At 44.4% G+C, this 16902-nt stretch overlaps 1 protein-coding gene across 1 annotated transcript in view; it reads right to left on the bottom strand.

Annotated features, from left to right (window-relative positions):
* Positions 1 to 15512, bottom strand: part of LOC125309711 (heparan-sulfate 6-O-sulfotransferase 1-B-like) — a 64086-nt gene extending 48574 nt beyond the window's left edge. The window contains 1 exon segment of the mRNA XM_048266786.1: positions 14478 to 15512. Coding sequence (XP_048122743.1) covers positions 14478 to 14995 — 518 coding nt within the window. The 5' untranslated portion in view covers positions 14996 to 15512.
* Positions 15513 to 16902: the final 1390 nt, after the last annotated feature.

Here is a 16902-nt window from a genome sequence, read left to right as displayed (position 1 = left end):
GTCAAAATGAAACCAAAAAACCAAAACCATATTAAAATCCACACCCAACAACTACCACCCCCACCCCAAACACAAACACACACAAAACAAAAAGAACAATCAAAAAAACGCAAAAATGAAAACAAAATTGCTCAGTCTCAAGACAGAGAGAGAGAGAGAGAGAGAGAGAGAGAAGGCACATAAAATAGTGCCAGAAAGCAATAACCAGTAAGACAGAATAAGCAGAGAGAATGGAGAAGACACACAGAAACAGACACAAACCGAAGGACAGACAGCCATGTGATGCAACCAAACAGAGAGACGCTGCAAGGTACCAGAAGAAAAATAAAACCTGACCCCACTCCTCTACTCTCCTTTCCACTCCTCTCCTCCTCTCTCTTAATTACAAACACAGACAGGCCACTGGGTGGAGTGTGTGTGGATGGAGCGATGGCTTTCCTCTCCTTCCCTTAGGGGCATATTTCACACCCCTGCCTTTGGGACATGCCACACAGACTGCCTGTCAATCAACAGAGCACTTGCACACATGATGGAGCACTCCTAAACAAATGGATAATAAAATGAAGGAGGTGGGGGACAGTTGAGTCCCCCACCTCACACATACACAAACATACACTCACATACGCAGACACACTCTCTCACACACACACACACACACACACACACACACACACACACACACACTTCACCTCCAATTGAACTTTCGCCCCCTCCCTCCATCTCTCTTTCTCTCTCCCCTTTTTCTTTCTCTCTGTTTATCCTTAGCTGTGTGGTGATGCATTGAGCTGGTAGCTGCTCCAATAGGAAAGTGAATTAGACGGCACATCCCCGTCCACCCTGCTCATTTAAATCCCTTTCAATCGGCCCTTTAGACAACCCGCTCAGCACCGCCAACGGCTGTAATACCAGAAAGAGAAAAAAATCATTATGACAATGTGTGTGTGTGTGTGTGTGTGTGTGTGTGTGTGTGTGTGTGTGTGTGTGTGTGTGTGTGTGTGTGTGTGTGAGAGTGTGTGTGTGTGTGTGTGTGCGTGTGTGTGTGTGTGTGTGTGTGTGTGTGTGTGAGTGTGTCTGCATATCTGAGTGTATGTTTGTGTATGTGTGTGTGTGTGAGAGCGAGAGAGTGATTAAGAGAAAGAGAAGGAAGGGGGAAGCCCGTCTGCACCTTCAGACAGCGACTGAAAGGGAAAGCAAGACAAAGCGATGGATGGAAGAAAGACAGAGGGAACGAGACACAGACAGACACAGAGCTATTTTGAGAGAATATGAAGAACAGAAGAATGGCTTTACAGCTATCCCTCAGACAAGACACATCACCTCCTCCTTCCTTCGTCTTCCTCTCTGCACACGCACACACACACACCACAAACGCACACACACACACACACACACACACACACACATACGCAGACACACTCTCACACACACACACACACACACACACACACACACACACACACACACACACACACACTTGTTTGTCTGCCTGCCTGTGAACCTGTCATGCGGCTGTGCTCCTCCTCCTCTCTGGCCACCTGCAGCTTTACAGCTTCATTTGCTTGCAGCCTCCGTCACCCTGGGGCCTCTGGCGACTGAAGTAATTAACAAATCAGCATCGCTACAGCCGCAGTCCTGCCGTCCCACCGCTGCTAGGCACACCAAATGCGTCCCTCGGCACGCAACGGCAAACCAAGCACTATTAGCATTTACCCACGATTCAATTACCACGCCTGTCAAACAGCAAGGGCAGGTTTACAAATGCCCGTTTGTGGAGATCTACAGGAGCCGGAGGAGAGGCCTCCCTCCCTCGGCTGGTTTGGGTTCAGCCTGATTGTCGATATGGAGATGGGTGGTAGGGGGAGAAAAGATCCATAAAGCTGGTTTCAGGTCAGTTGTTAAAAGACAGGGGAACCCAAGGCTTTTGAGGGAGATTTTCAGTTGCCTTTTTATGCTAGGGCTGTTTACCTGTTAGTGAATGAACACACCAAGATTGTCTCTCATTTTTTTCCCACACAAAATTCTCTCTCTCTCTCTCACACACACACACACACACACACACACACACACACACACACACACAAAGAGAACAGTTTACTCTAAACTTCCACTGACCTAACTTTTAATGCAGTGCAGACTTACAATTCTGGTTTTAAGCGGAATTTACACACACAACTCTGCTCCACATATTGTGCAAAATGATCTCATCTCCTAGTAGTCCCACACCACAGACCACATTCTACTCCATCTGGAAACATTGATATAGAATGAGAGCATTGCTGCATACAGGTCTCGTGAATGCGTAAATGAATGTGACATCAAGTGCACATTTATTTGCAATAAACACGCACAAACTTATACACAGCCCACCCATTACATTCCTTCACACACTCTCGCCAGTTCTGAAAGGTAGCTGAGCTTATGTTTCCCAGTGGCAACCCCCACCAGCAGCTGAACAACGCACGTGTCTGTGTCACACAGACACACACATAAACACACACACACACACATAAACACACACACACACACACACACACACACACACACACACACACACACACACAAATAACCATTTACATTTTTCCCTTGCCCTAACAAAAACAACTGTTTTGGAAATCTTCCAAAAGGTGAGAGAGACTATGCTGTGTCCCATCTGACAAGTGTAAACACAAATGCACGCAAACACAGAGAGAGAGAGAGAGAGAGAGAGAGAAAGAGGGAGAGATCTTACAAACAGAACAACTTTCAGAACTCGTACTAACTGAAATTCTGTATGTAAACAAAAACCTTCCCATGAACCTAAGCACACATACAGAAGCATGTCACACCTTTTTCTCTTTCTCTCACCCCCTTGCCCACCCCACCCCACCCCACCCTCCTATTCTCACCCCCCCCAGTGACGTAGGTGAGCGCCACAACACAACAACAGTGTCTCAGGAGGGGGGCAGGCGGCGCAGTGGAGCAGCCAGGCCCAGAGAGCGGTGGAGGTGGAGGTGGAGGTGGGGGGAGAGGGGAGGGGGGAGGGGGAGGGGGGGGGGCAACATATGGCACTCCATTAAAAAGTTTCATTAGGAGAAAAGCAGCGGAGTCCAACTGCAGCCTGGACCGCTGCCACCGCCGGAGCTTCAAAGTTGTTCCAATCAAAATGGCTGAATAATGCAGCGCACAGCAGCCAGCAAGCACCAACAGAGAACAACAGCAGCAGCTCCAGAGCAGACCTGTGGCTGGAGGAAGAGAGTGATGGAGGTGAGGGGAGGGAGGAATGGAGTGACTAAGAGAAGCCTCAAAGGAGGGGAGGATGGAAGGAGGGATGGATCAATGATTGTGTGCGAAAATGTAAAAAGAATTAAACGTGAAAGAATAAAAGCAGTAGAGAGGATAAGGATGTTAACAGCTACGCCTGTGAATTTGGACTGAATATTAAGTTGAAAACCAAATATGGCCATCTGATATTTAAGACCTGATTTGTATCATCAACGACACTCTCACAACTGACGCTTTCTTTGTGCTCTGCCATCAACGTCCACGCCTTCCAGAGCATCTCTCCCGTCATCGACTACATCAAGACGTTCATTCTCTTCCCCTCCAACCCATTCAGACATGACGAGATGGCAACCGGCTTTTCAGCCTTCAACCTTGACCGCTCCAATTCTGTTATCTGCTTAGACACGGCAGACGTGTCAGGGACTAGCGGTCCTGTCAGGCCGAGGGTTATAGTCAATACTGAATCTGACACGGATCTGATGGCGCGGATGGAAACGCCTCAAACTGAATTATTCTGCCCAAGGTCTGGTGTCTCATAAAGCATCTGACTTTGATTGACATCTCATTTTGAGGCAGCTAGCTACAAGGTGAAAAGAAAAAAACGCAAGGTTGATTTATGCCATAACCAAAAGGCTTTTAAATTGAAGAGGTTTTGTACAATTTTCCAAGAGCCTTTTATTGGGTTAACGTGCATTGAACAACAGAGCAAACCCTCAACACTCATCAAGGCCATATACCATGTTCTAGTCACCCAAACGTTTCCATTCATTTATGATGAATGTAACACTTTGAGTTTACAGAAACTTGAAAAAGTATTTCAAAAACACTCCTCAAACAAATCAGCCAGGGACACAAGGCTGTGTAAGCTAGTCAAAAGACATTGTAGGAGATAAAAAAGATAACAGACAGACAACCTTCGGAACAAAACAAATCAGACAGCCTTCCCCAGAGCTAAGATCATTTCATCCTTCGCTGAAGTTCAGCCACCTGACTCAAAAGTTGAGCTGACCATGGCAGCTGCCTTAAGGGATGAGACTACCCCAAAATCAATCTGACCAATCTTAATTGGAGCTATCCTAAACACCTTTACTCAAATGAGGCAAAACAACTCCTTCCCCATCACTTCCTGTTTTCTCTCTCTCTCTCTCTCTCTCTCTCTCTCTCACTCTCTCTCAGCTCTGACGACGGACGTCATGAGGAGACGAATAAGACAAAAGCTGCCCTTTTCTTGTCGTCATCTCTTGTTTCCCGAGAGTAGCAGTCACATTCAAACTGAGGAGGCTAGCGTTGCATATTCATGGCCATCTGTCCAGCCATTAGTGGCGCTCCTGTTCAGCAGAAAGCGCCGGCGAACTGCTGGTAGAAAATTAAACACCTCAGCGCGCGCCACGCTCCAACAGACGGCTTGACCCTGGTCCTGTCATCACACTGAGATCACTACCACCACCACCACAACCCCCCCACACACACACACACACACACACACACACACATGGAAGTAAGTTGGACCGAAAGGAGGACCAAGTGTTGCCAAGCCAACAGACAATACCATTGGGCTGAAAACAGGTCAAAAAAAAGATGGTCGAGAGCTGTTGACAAGAAGAAACGGCAGAAAAATGGGTCCTTACACAGCCCATGGCTCCAAGGATAAGAAAAGACTTCCAGTGACAGGTAAACACCTTCATGGCTTTAAGATCCCAAATGTATGAAGGTGCAATGTCAGTGCCATTTTAGAGGGAAGACACACACACACACACACACACACACACACACACACACACACACTAACACACACACACACACACACACACACACACACACACACACACACACAACACCCACCCACACACACACACACACACACACACACACACACTAATACACACACACACACACACACACACCAGAAGGCCCATGGAGAGCAGGTCTGTCTGTGATCTCAGCCACTGCCATTAATAAGGCAGCGCTCAGCAGACTGCAGCATTGCCTCTGGCGCGTTCTGAGCGCATGTGCCCTCCTCTCTTCTCCTCTCCTCTCCTCCCCTCTCCTCTCCTCCCATCTTTTCCTCTCCTCCCCTCTCCTCTCCTCCCATCTTCTCCTCTCCTCCCATCTTCTCCCCTCCTCTCCTCTCCTCTCCTCTCCTTCCCTCTCCTCTCCTCCCATCTTCTCCCCTCCTCTCCTCTCCTCTCCTCTCCTCCCCTCTCTGTCTCTGTAGGCAGCACTGGATACTGAGGTATAAATAGGTCGGTAAACGGATAATGATATGACATCCGGCGGAATGCACATCTAGAAATCCTCAACCCCCCTCATATAAACACATACGCACAGACACACACACACACACACACACACACACACACACACACACACACACACACACACACACACACACACACACACACACACACTGCCGCTCCAGACACCCACATACACGTGTCGCATTTCCCCCCTGAGGGGTGTGTGATAGGGGTTGAAGACCTCGGCATTACGGCACACTTGTCACATACACTTCTCTCACCCTCTCCTCAGAAGCCTTTTTAAAGATGGCGTATTCCTTAACCTCAACTAACACTCGCTGCTCTAGTTCAGTTCTAGTAGTGTGTATGTATGTATGTATGTATGTATGTATGTATGTATGTATGTATGTATGTGTGTATGTAATGTGCCTGTATGTGTATGGGTCGTTCGGATGCCTGGGACAGGTGGGTCCAATCATGATTTTGAGGACACATCTAGCAAACAAACAAACTATGCAATAAAACAAATGTACTGTATGTCAAATTATAACATATACTGTATCTCTCAGGGGATATTATCTAGTTCACCCCCATGTAATGACAAATATTCTCTTTTCTCTCACTCACATTTTCTTATATGCTTAGTAATTATCCAGGCAACCAAGTGAATGACCTCAAAGTATTTTTCCATGGCAAATTGATGTCAGCCATTTTCTTTCTCTTCCCTTTCCCTTGTCATTGAGGTTGGCCTTCAGATGTGAGAGATGAGGAGCTGGATAAAGCAGTAGAGTACAGAGTGCTAAACTCTCACAGTTTGAGGTCCAGGAACGTAAGTACGCTTCATTGAGGCATGTGTCTGAGATAGGGAGAGACAGACAGTTAGGCTAACGGGTGTCTCTGTTGAGAGGCCCACACACTCAACACCAGCACTTTGCAACACATGTAAACACTCTCTAGAAAGCCACGGACACAAGGGCAGACATTTGAAGTAGTCAGCCGCATCGAAACCACACATTTGGAAGGCTTTCATAATCCCCCAGCTGGGAAGCAGTACACACCAAAAGATACACTAGCATTGGAGAACACTACTGCGCCATTCTCTTCATCAAGACGTTTTTTTTTTTTTTCAGGCCGATCTTCTTACTGACACTCTTTCATTGCGCTGTGTCGGAATTACATCACGACCAGACTGTTGCACTGCAGAGGCAATGCATCACAATAGGCAGTCTAATCGCCCTACGCCTTCCCCCCTCTCTCTCTTCTATCACTTTCACACTTACACACACACACACACACACACACAATGACATCTATGTGTGTCAAATTAAGGATATATCTTCAAACTTTTAGGGTCACTGTGTTCTGAGTAGCTACTACGACCTAACTTTAATGAAACCAGGCTCCAGTTAAGTAATTCAATAACAAAGACAAGGTAGACCTCAGGGCAAAATTCCATTAAAGCCTTTCATCTAAAAACAGACACTTGCACTAGCACAGCATTAAGTGAGAAATACGCTGCCTTCATCCCAAAAATGTGCAGTCACCATGTGTCCATTATCCTCATCACTTTCTCTGGATTACAAACATCCTGCATCGGCTCCCAATTTCCCTTTCTCTGCTTTTCGAGTGTTCCCACAAAGTAAATTCCAAAATTCTCCTTTCTCAATTTCCTAATGGAACTCTAGCACATCACCACAACACCCCCTCCCCTCTCATCTTGTTGTCAGATTTCATTTTCAGCCAAGAGGAGAGTGAAAACGGAACATTTGTACATGGCCCTTCACAGCTAAGTCTTTAATTAAATTGCTGATTCCCCCGATGCTACTTGGCTCCCTGAGAATGTGTCTGCTCCCAGACTGCGCCTGAGCCTGTCTGTCGACTCTCCCCATTCCTCTGCCCTTCTTCCAAAGGAACAGGAGGTGACAGATTGCCTGAGATGGTGGCGATACATTCTCAATCTATTATTAGAGCGCCTCGTTAAGATGGGGTTTCTCGATGCTGGTTTAGATGGGAGAGAGTGGAGTATAGAGAGATGAGATAAAGACCCCATTTTCTATCTTCAAACACATCAACCGACACAGCATTACACAAACATTTAATAATACACAGACATACATACATGCACACACACACAAACACACACACACACAATAGCCATAAATTCTAAAACGTCCTTCAGATTCAAATGTAAGGCAGGCAAATCCTAATTACGACTCGCTCCGCTCTTAATCTGTCATCGCTCTGCAATTTGTCCTTCGCCAAAAAATCAATTTTGTCACGATCGCATGGTGCCCCACTTTCATGTGTTTGCGTGTGTGTGTGTGTGTGTTGTGTGTGTGTGTGTGTGTGTGTGCAGTCCAAAGGATATGTCACACACACACACACACACACACACACACACACACACACACACACACACACACACACACACACACACATACACACACACACTATTTACACAAACTCTCCTCTATTCTCTAGTATGCTCCAAAAGGTAAAAAAAGCCCATCATGCACACAGCCACACTTTCATTCGTCCCTTAGCTGGGTTAGGGGGCGAATAACAGCCTTTGGAGAAAACAACATAACAACATTGCAATTGACAGACTAAAATGGCAAATAAATAAACATATCAATGCAGATCTTTTGTGCGCCACTGCTAGATCTTGTGAAAGACAGAGCTTGGAGAGAAGGCTACTTCCACTTTGTCATAGATCAGTGATGAGGTGTTCGGTCACATCAGACACTAGCCTACTAGGCACAGTTCTCTTCTTCAGCTATTTTACTAGTGAAAGGTACTGAGATTTCTGGCTTATTTCCCCTTCACATACTGAGGGAGACCAAGAGAGAACGCTTTATGGTAAGATAGATTTCTCAGCAAAAATACCACAACAACAACACCCAACTCTCAAAGTCATTGTTCTTTCACCCGTCCTCATAAACGATCAGTGTCACTAGGCTGGCTCCTTTGACAAGATTTCCAGCCTAATTCTGGGCTAAATTACATTTCCAACAGAGGATTTCCAATTCGCCACACAACCACAGTCCAGACCGTGGCATAATCCTCCTCCCAATAAAAACCATCCCTCAAGCTAATTTAATTAACTTCCAGGAACATGTGTTTATCCATACATTTCTCTTCACAGCTTGTCGAACCTTCTGTGCTCTGCTGGAAAGCTCGTTCCACAGGCTGCAAACTGCACACTGTGCAAAATGAAGTTCATTTATCATTGCGTGTCAAGCTTTGCATGAGGGCAAGTGTTTTGGTTAACACAATGCTGGTCTCTTTGAGGATAGTGTTTCTTTCAACTTTACATTGATTTAAGTTCAAAAGAAGAGGGATGAGCACAGGCCAGCTTTACCTTAAAGTGTGTGGTTAGCAGTTAGGCTGCAGTCCAATGTACTGGACTGCTGAGGTGAAAACAATACAATATCTGATTTGTCATTGACCTTATCTCGTCATGAACACGATCATAGTCGGAACAGAGAATTAGAAACAGCTGCACTATCTTCACCTTTCTTTGAATAATTTTGTGGTACTAGAGAAGGAAGATGTTCATGAAATATTCTAGTGTCCTATTTACAATCACATATCAACTATCTGTGTCCAATCATAATAGCTGCTTACATAAAGTAATTTACATCAGCAAATTTCCAGTCTACATGCTGGGATGTGTACAATCAGACTGCAACCATAAATAACATCTACATATAATGCATAAATGTCTCTGCACTTTCTCTACCTGCAGCAAATGAATCATTCAAGTCATCCAGTTCATGTAAGACTTCCTACCCAACCCAAATGTCATATGGATTACCGCTTTCTAACATGCCTGTGGCTGTGGAGACAGACCGTCAGATACACTCACTCACACACACACACACATACACACACACACACACACAGAGACATACACACACACACACACACACACACAGGCACACACACCCACAGTGGCTCTTAGGCATGCTCAGCTAAAGGGATTTGCATAACCCCATCGTCATCTTTGGGTGCCGTCGTACTTTAATCCCTTGCTGATCTGATTGGATTAAAACACGCGGCCCATCCGGTTTCATAGTAGTAAATAACACTAGAGAGACATGGCCTCAGTGCACAGTGCACAGTGCACACTAATAATCACAACACATCTCTGCAGGTGAGACACCCTACAACAGAGACCATGTGATTTGGGCATTCCTGTGGACTGTCCAATATCCACTTACCAGCTGATGAAAGATTGGGCATGTTCACAAACTGATAAACACTTCATCAAACATTCAGTCTCACGTGTTGGACCATGTGGTGGAGTCTAACTAGCCCCCCGGAACGAAACGAGTTTGAATCTCAAAACAGAATGAGGCTGACCCTTTCTCCACTCGTGTGTGTGCGAGCGCCGCCTGACGAGAAATAGGGTCTCCTCTTCAATTATTCACTCAAATGAGGCCATCCATGCTCTTCAGATTCTCGCTCAATCCCCACCCCACCCCACCCCCACTTTGTAACCACTTTAAGCAGTTTCAGCCCTTAATGGTTCAGGCTCGCTACGTAAGGCTGGCGATTCTCCACTAACAGTTCATGCACTACTGCCAAAGGGGATTGAGGAGAGTGGGAAGGCAATAAGACTCCCAATTACTTGCAGTGGGTGTCTAAGTGGGGAGCTCAGTGGACAGACACACCTGACAGAGCCCTCGCTGAAATTTAACGGCAAACCACCCGGCACAAGTGGGTTTCCGCCTGAGAGTGCACTGACCACAACTTCACAGGCGCCTTCCGCGCACAACACCCAGCTGTCAGTTCCACCAGGCATTCGAGATAGCCTCAGCAGAACCCCTCGCATCAATATCTTCGCTCACTTTAATGTTCTTAATAGGGGGCTGGGATCTTCCCGGAACAGAGCCGGGAGACTGGTCTACATTTTCAATGCTGAGATGCCCTGTTGAAGCTAAAGCTGACAGGCAATAAACCTTAGTGGTGCACCACTCATGAAAGGAACTATAAAATGAACTATCTACAGTATGTGCATATGTTTGGTATATGGTATGGTAAAAGATAGTCATCTGTAGCATGAAACGCATTGCACCAGTTTTCCTTGATCCCTGCCCTATATTGTAAAATTATCTGCTGGGGCTCTAGTGGTTGGCATTACTAGCAGAGTACACCTTACAAAAGGATTACTGCACATTGGCAAAGAGGATTCACCCATTTATGGGCAATTTATTTATAACCCCAGATTCCACTGCCCTGCTGACCCCTTTTAATTATCCAATTATGTGCCATCAACTCCATGCATTTAATAACTATTCACTCTAAAATGGCCATACCATTCACTTAATCTCTCTTGGGATGGTGTTAAAGCATCTGTACCAAATGTGTTGTTGTTGTTGTGGCTGTTGTTTTAAGAGCTATAAATTCCTATGCTAAAACCTACTGCTATTTAAACCAGCCATGAAGGACAGCAAAAAAAAAGGTCTTGCTGTTGACCTGTTCCCTTGACACTCTGTGGTCTGAGGAGAGCCCAAATGTCCTCAAGGCCTGGATGACCAAATATGGCACAAAGGCTTCGCTGTTGCAAATGTGTGTCACTATTGTGAGGGCCTGAGATTAGTGACACCCAACACTTAACTCAGTCTATCCACTTATTCTAAACACAGACACACTATTCACAGAGAGGCCCCCCGTTAACACCACAAAGATGAATAAACATTTCAAAGAAACAAAAAATCCTCCCCCTCCAAACCATTACAGGCAACATTTTAACTAAACGTTAATATACAAAGTGAAGGACAATGGTGAGCCTAATAGCAAGAGAAGCAGATCGTTTAATTTAAAGCTCACCAATCAGCCGTTGTCCTTTGGCTGCAAAGATAGCGATCACTCAAGCACACAAACAGTCTGTTGCCAGGGGATACAGACAGATAGCTGTTTAACGAGCCAGTTGATGTGTATACTGGAATGGTTATGAGGCCTACCCTTTGATAGATGTGGGTATACAATGGATCAGACATTCTGTGAGATTCAGATATTCTGTTCCACTACAGATCATAAGGTTAGACAATATCTAACAAAATAACTATTTACAAAAAGAAACAATTAAGTTATCGATTGTGGCAATCTACGAACAGTCACTTAGGTCAATTCCCTACCCTGAGAAGCTTGGTAACTAAAGGCCAGGTAACATTAACTGGATTGATGCATTTTCTGGACATCTGTTTTTTCTGTACTGTCTGTTTCAGCTAATGGTAGGACACTAAATTATTTTTGCTTTCTCAAACAAAGGACAGAATGTTTTTTTCTTTAGCAGAGTCCCTATCATGGACAGAGGAATGTTTAACTTAGAAACCTGCCTGGGAGCCACAATCTCTCTCTCTCTCTCTCTGTGTGTGTGTGTGTGTGTGTGTGTGTGTGTGTGTGTGTGTGTGTGTGTGTGTGTGTGTTTTATGTGACTGCCCTGGGGATATAGTGATAATGACTTTTTACCACCGCTTTTTTATGATAATCATAAGGAGTTAAAACCTCCCCATATATCCAATTAAAGAGCAGATTACACCAGTTTTGAATCTGGACTCCACTACCCATGGAGCCCTAACTTATTCACCAAGATAATCAGATCTACAATAACCACAAACCCCATTCATTAAGTCATTTTTAGAGTTGGTGCTAGTTTTTGCCTTGGAGAGCGGGAGACCATATCAATATTCAGCACTCGAAAATACATCCTAAAGTCTAATGCAGGACCTAAAACCATGTTGTGTGTAATATGTTGTTAAAAGTTAGCACTTGTTTAGGACAGGTCCATATTCAACATAGTAATAGGCCTTATTCTTAATACAGTAACAATTATTTAAGTCTTGATCAAAGTGGCTTTGAATGTTTAAAAACAACAATGACTATACAACTGTTTACTACTTAATTAAAATAAAACAGGTTGATTTATTTGAGGAAAATGGCCACATTTCACACAGTTCTGATTTGATCCTAAAATAAGATCTACATTACTGTTCCAAAATCCCCATGACCTTCTAGTCATAGACTTCCAGTTCCATTCCAGTCATTAAAACATAATCTTATCCACCAATAGTAACACTCCCACGCACCACTTTACATACTAAAGTGTGAATCGAAAAAAACGGATTAAGTAAAACTCAAGGGCACCACACACATCAATGGCAAAACCAAGTCATTGTGGTTTGAATGTATCCCAAAATAAGACAGCCCTGTGAGTCAGTGAGACAACTCAAAATGAGTTAGTGACAACAAACAAGAGAGGCCCGATTGTAGACCACCTATATTGAATAAATTATTTGCCATATAACACTGAGCATCAATGCAAGACCACACAAATTGATGAACTGATGATCATAAACTTGTTGCAAGGTGTCACTATCTGGGCAACTATAATGCAGCTTGACGTCATCCTTACTCTCCTCTTTGGCTGTGACTGGACGTCACCATCCAATAAATAGCCTACTACTGTACTACTCCATCGGAGAAGTGGCCAGGCCGAATTGTTGCTCCCACGGCAGGAGTCTGCAGTTGGCTAATGTAAACGGCACCTTGTGTCTTCTTTCTTCTAAAAAATCTCACGTAATCTGACCCCTCCATGGCGTGTCATTACCAAAGGTGTCCATTATATGCTGCAATGCCATACAGCTGCTAAAACTGCAAACGACCGCAGTGATAGAGCCTTCGCTTTATCCTAATCGCTCGTGAGTGATATCATCATCCAACCGACAATGGGTAGAAACGGGCTTCAGCATTTTACGGAAACATTTAAATGCACTTCAGGCTACCGTTGGCTTTCCTAAACAGGTCGTTATGGTCCTTGAACAATAGAGAGAGTCTATGTTATATTAAAAAAAAGTAACCACCTCCACTTTAAACCCATTTGCACAATGCAAATATCAGTCTTTGATGATAACGCTTACATTCCCCACTGTTTTGACAACTTCTGCAGCTACTGATAGTAGACATAGGCCATGTTTATTTTTTGACAAATCAAATGCGGTAGGTCTAGGCTATTTATTAGAGCCTTTTTATTAGAGCTATTTATTAGAACATGATACAATCGGTCAGAAGGTCATCGTAGAGATAGCAGATAGGTCTAACGTTAACTGTATAGCCTACTATCCAAAACCAACACTAATCTTGGGGCTTTGCTATGGTGCCGTTTTCCCAAGCCCCCTGTGTCGCCACTGACTGCGCTCAGAAGGAAACCCCATCTCGCCTACTGGAAGTATTCCGGAACCATAAACCCTTCTGTCACTCATTATTTGCAGCACCACGGGCTACTTTGTTACATAGTAGCCAAAGGATGTGTTTACTGGCCTAAACACTGATGTTACAAACTAGCAATAAGTGGTCCTAATTATACGCTAACTTGGAAATGACTTAAAACTGACTTTGAGAGAAAGGTTGAGTTCCATCGACCAGCGGTGCTTTACAGTGGAAATGTTTAGTCCCTTTATGACAGCCTTTCACTTGGCCTTTAGCTTTGGCTACTCTCGTCGTCAGTGGTGCACCACGGTTTGTTTTCCTTCAATAAGAGGTTTTAAGTGTTGTGCTAGGCTATCACAACCTAAATAAATTGTAACAGACCCTGGTCATGTAATACGAATTCTAACTGCAAAAGCCAAAAGCCAAAAGCTAGCCTAGACTACTTATGATCATATACAATAATGCGCCGTTTCGCTGGTTGTTGTACTAATGTGAAAATTCTGTAGTTTCTCACTTTCACTTCCCTGTGTGTTTACCCCGCCTGCTGGGGTGGAACACGGACGAATGGGGTAACATGCGGTGCGACTACAAAATGTTCCGACAGGAACAAACACACACACTAAACTGAAAACAAAACCACGGCAACAAACCCAAATCATCATCTTTAAATATTTCGTTCTGTTTTAGAATCATATCATTATCCAAATTAAAGGAGAAACCGAAAATAACATTGATGAACAAATACAACTTTGAACCTAAACAAACCTTAATTTCTTTGCTTTAGTCTCCCGCTTGTTAAGAACTCCTGGTACGCAGTTGATGAGCTCGGTCCAGTCGGCGTGTAAGCCACAGCTCCAGCCGGTGGAGAACCGTGAGAACAGCCAGGTCTCTTTTCTGTTGGGCCGATAGCAGGTACACTTTTTCTGACCAGGTCTGCAGTCACAAGGCACCTCCAGACGCACATTCTGAACCAGGTGCCTCCCGAACGTGGTACCTCCAGTTTTCTGGATGTGAAGGAAAACGATCACATCCTCTCCCTTAATCTCAAAATCCATCGTCCGTTCCAGATCCTTGATGGGAAAATAGTACTTTTTTACATAATGGGGATCCGGCGTAGGGAATATGGTCATGTCTTCTTCAGCGAGGTACCCGTGCGGAGACCCGAAGTTGATGACTCCGGGAGCCACGTATTGATACAAAATCAGCATGAAGAAGACAGAGCCGACAACGATCAACAAGAATTTGCTGGTCCTCTCAACCATGTTCTCTTCGGAGCCGTTCATTTGTTACCATCTCTCAAATAACAGAGGATAGAATTGTGGTATCGTGACGGTAAACGATTTGCTTGCCCCTCCATAGACGCTAGTGAGATTCCTTGTTGGTCAGGGGACCGCCGCAAAGTAATCGGAGTTCGGGGTTGGACACATTGTGTCCCGAAGGCGCGCTCACACAAAACAAACTCTGACCCTGTCGAGACGATCCAGGGGTGCTGATCACAAGTGTCTGAGAACCTCACGTGCAGTCGTTTTGCTGTGTCCCTAGTGCCTAGACTGAGCCGAGGACCGACGGATGTAAACCTGAATGTTGCCTGAGCAAGAGCTTTCTACCTCCACAAGCATGTGGCCGAGCGACACCCACCCCCAACGCAGCTCTCTCTCTCTCTCTCTCTCTCTCTCTCTCTCTCTCTCTCTCACACACACACACACACACACACACACACTCCGCACGCGTACAGACATCCAGGTTTACTAATAATAAATTGCACATTTTAATAGTTAAATTATATATATTAAAAATACAGAAATGAGCGGTTGTAGCCTGTGATTTAAGAAATTACATGATTATCATCAGCATTCGCTTCCAATTTTTCCATATTTTCAGATAATATGCACAAAATGGAATCGGAATTAATAGTGTATGGACATGTGCCAAAACATTCCAATTTCGCCATGATAACCACGTTTCTAAGGGTAGCCTATTTAAGGGCCAGGATATCATACAATGAAGTTGGCTTTATGAATTACGCACCAGTCTACAGAGATTATGTGTTAAAGATTGAGTATTGGCCATAGAGACGGGCTCTTTTTAACAGAAGAAAAAAAATCTGTTGGGATAGGTACTACCCATGTTGTAGGATAGATAACACCAATGGGGGGAGACACTGAGGCCGAGACAGCGAGAGTAGTAAGAAGGGAAATGTTTCACCTGCAGGAGCATTAATGGCAAGTTGTTTCTCATATTTATTTTATATATACTGTATCTATGTTATCATAAGTTGTGCACATAGTAGGCTACACAGACAGCTGTGTGTGGGTGCGCGTGTCTGCATTTGACCGTTTGTTCTGATATGTAAAGATGATATTATGTTATAGCTACACTACTAGACAACAGGCTGTCCTACAAGGCCTTCTACTAACAACAGATGAATGGGGGAAACACTGCGTTTTGTTTCACAGTGTATAAGTATTCCCCTCCCTCAGTGCCTCGGTCTTGCCTCCTCGATCGCTCTCTCTTTCTAGCAGTTTATGCGTCCCATGATAAGGCTTCTCATGCAGCATGCATTTATTCATGCTGCTGCCTCATTTGTTTGCTCCTGTCTCCAGTGGGAGTTTCGACCCTGACCCCTTTTAGCACAGACAATGATGATTATTCGGCAGCCCCTGGTGCACCATAACAGGCGGTGCCATAGCTTATCTTCTGCCGAACACTCATTGAGGCTAATAACCGATGTTTATACTACGTGTAGCGGCGAGTTCGTGAACTATTGCGCGCGTGTGTTGACAAATAAACAGTACGCATATTTTTCCACTTGTCCGTCCAGATATTAAATGTCAAACCTTATCAGAAATTTATCCATCAGCAGGTCACACAGCTCTGTGCTTTATATGGTTTACTGTAGGGATGTGACAGACCACAAAGCTTCATTTTCAGAAAAAGGCTATTGTACAGACCTGGGGGTAAATAAAGAATCAGTCATTTTTTAATTATTATTATTATTATTTCCTTAATTTTAGTGACCACACTAACCCCTTGAACCAAACAGGCATAATAGACAGTAATTAGGCTAACTTAAAACAGCTTGCAAAAAAAGGATGCAAGGCCAGTTTGACATTCATGAGTAGGCCTACAATTACTTATGAAAAATTGATGTTTCCTTTATTTATTGAAAGTTTGAACTGTCATTTGGTTC

The sequence above is a fragment of the Alosa alosa genome, chromosome 16, assembly GCF_017589495.1.
Source record: "Alosa alosa isolate M-15738 ecotype Scorff River chromosome 16, AALO_Geno_1.1, whole genome shotgun sequence".
NCBI classification, from domain to species: domain Eukaryota; kingdom Metazoa; phylum Chordata; class Actinopteri; order Clupeiformes; family Clupeidae; genus Alosa; species Alosa alosa.
This window is presented reverse-complemented; position numbering and strand designations above follow the sequence as displayed.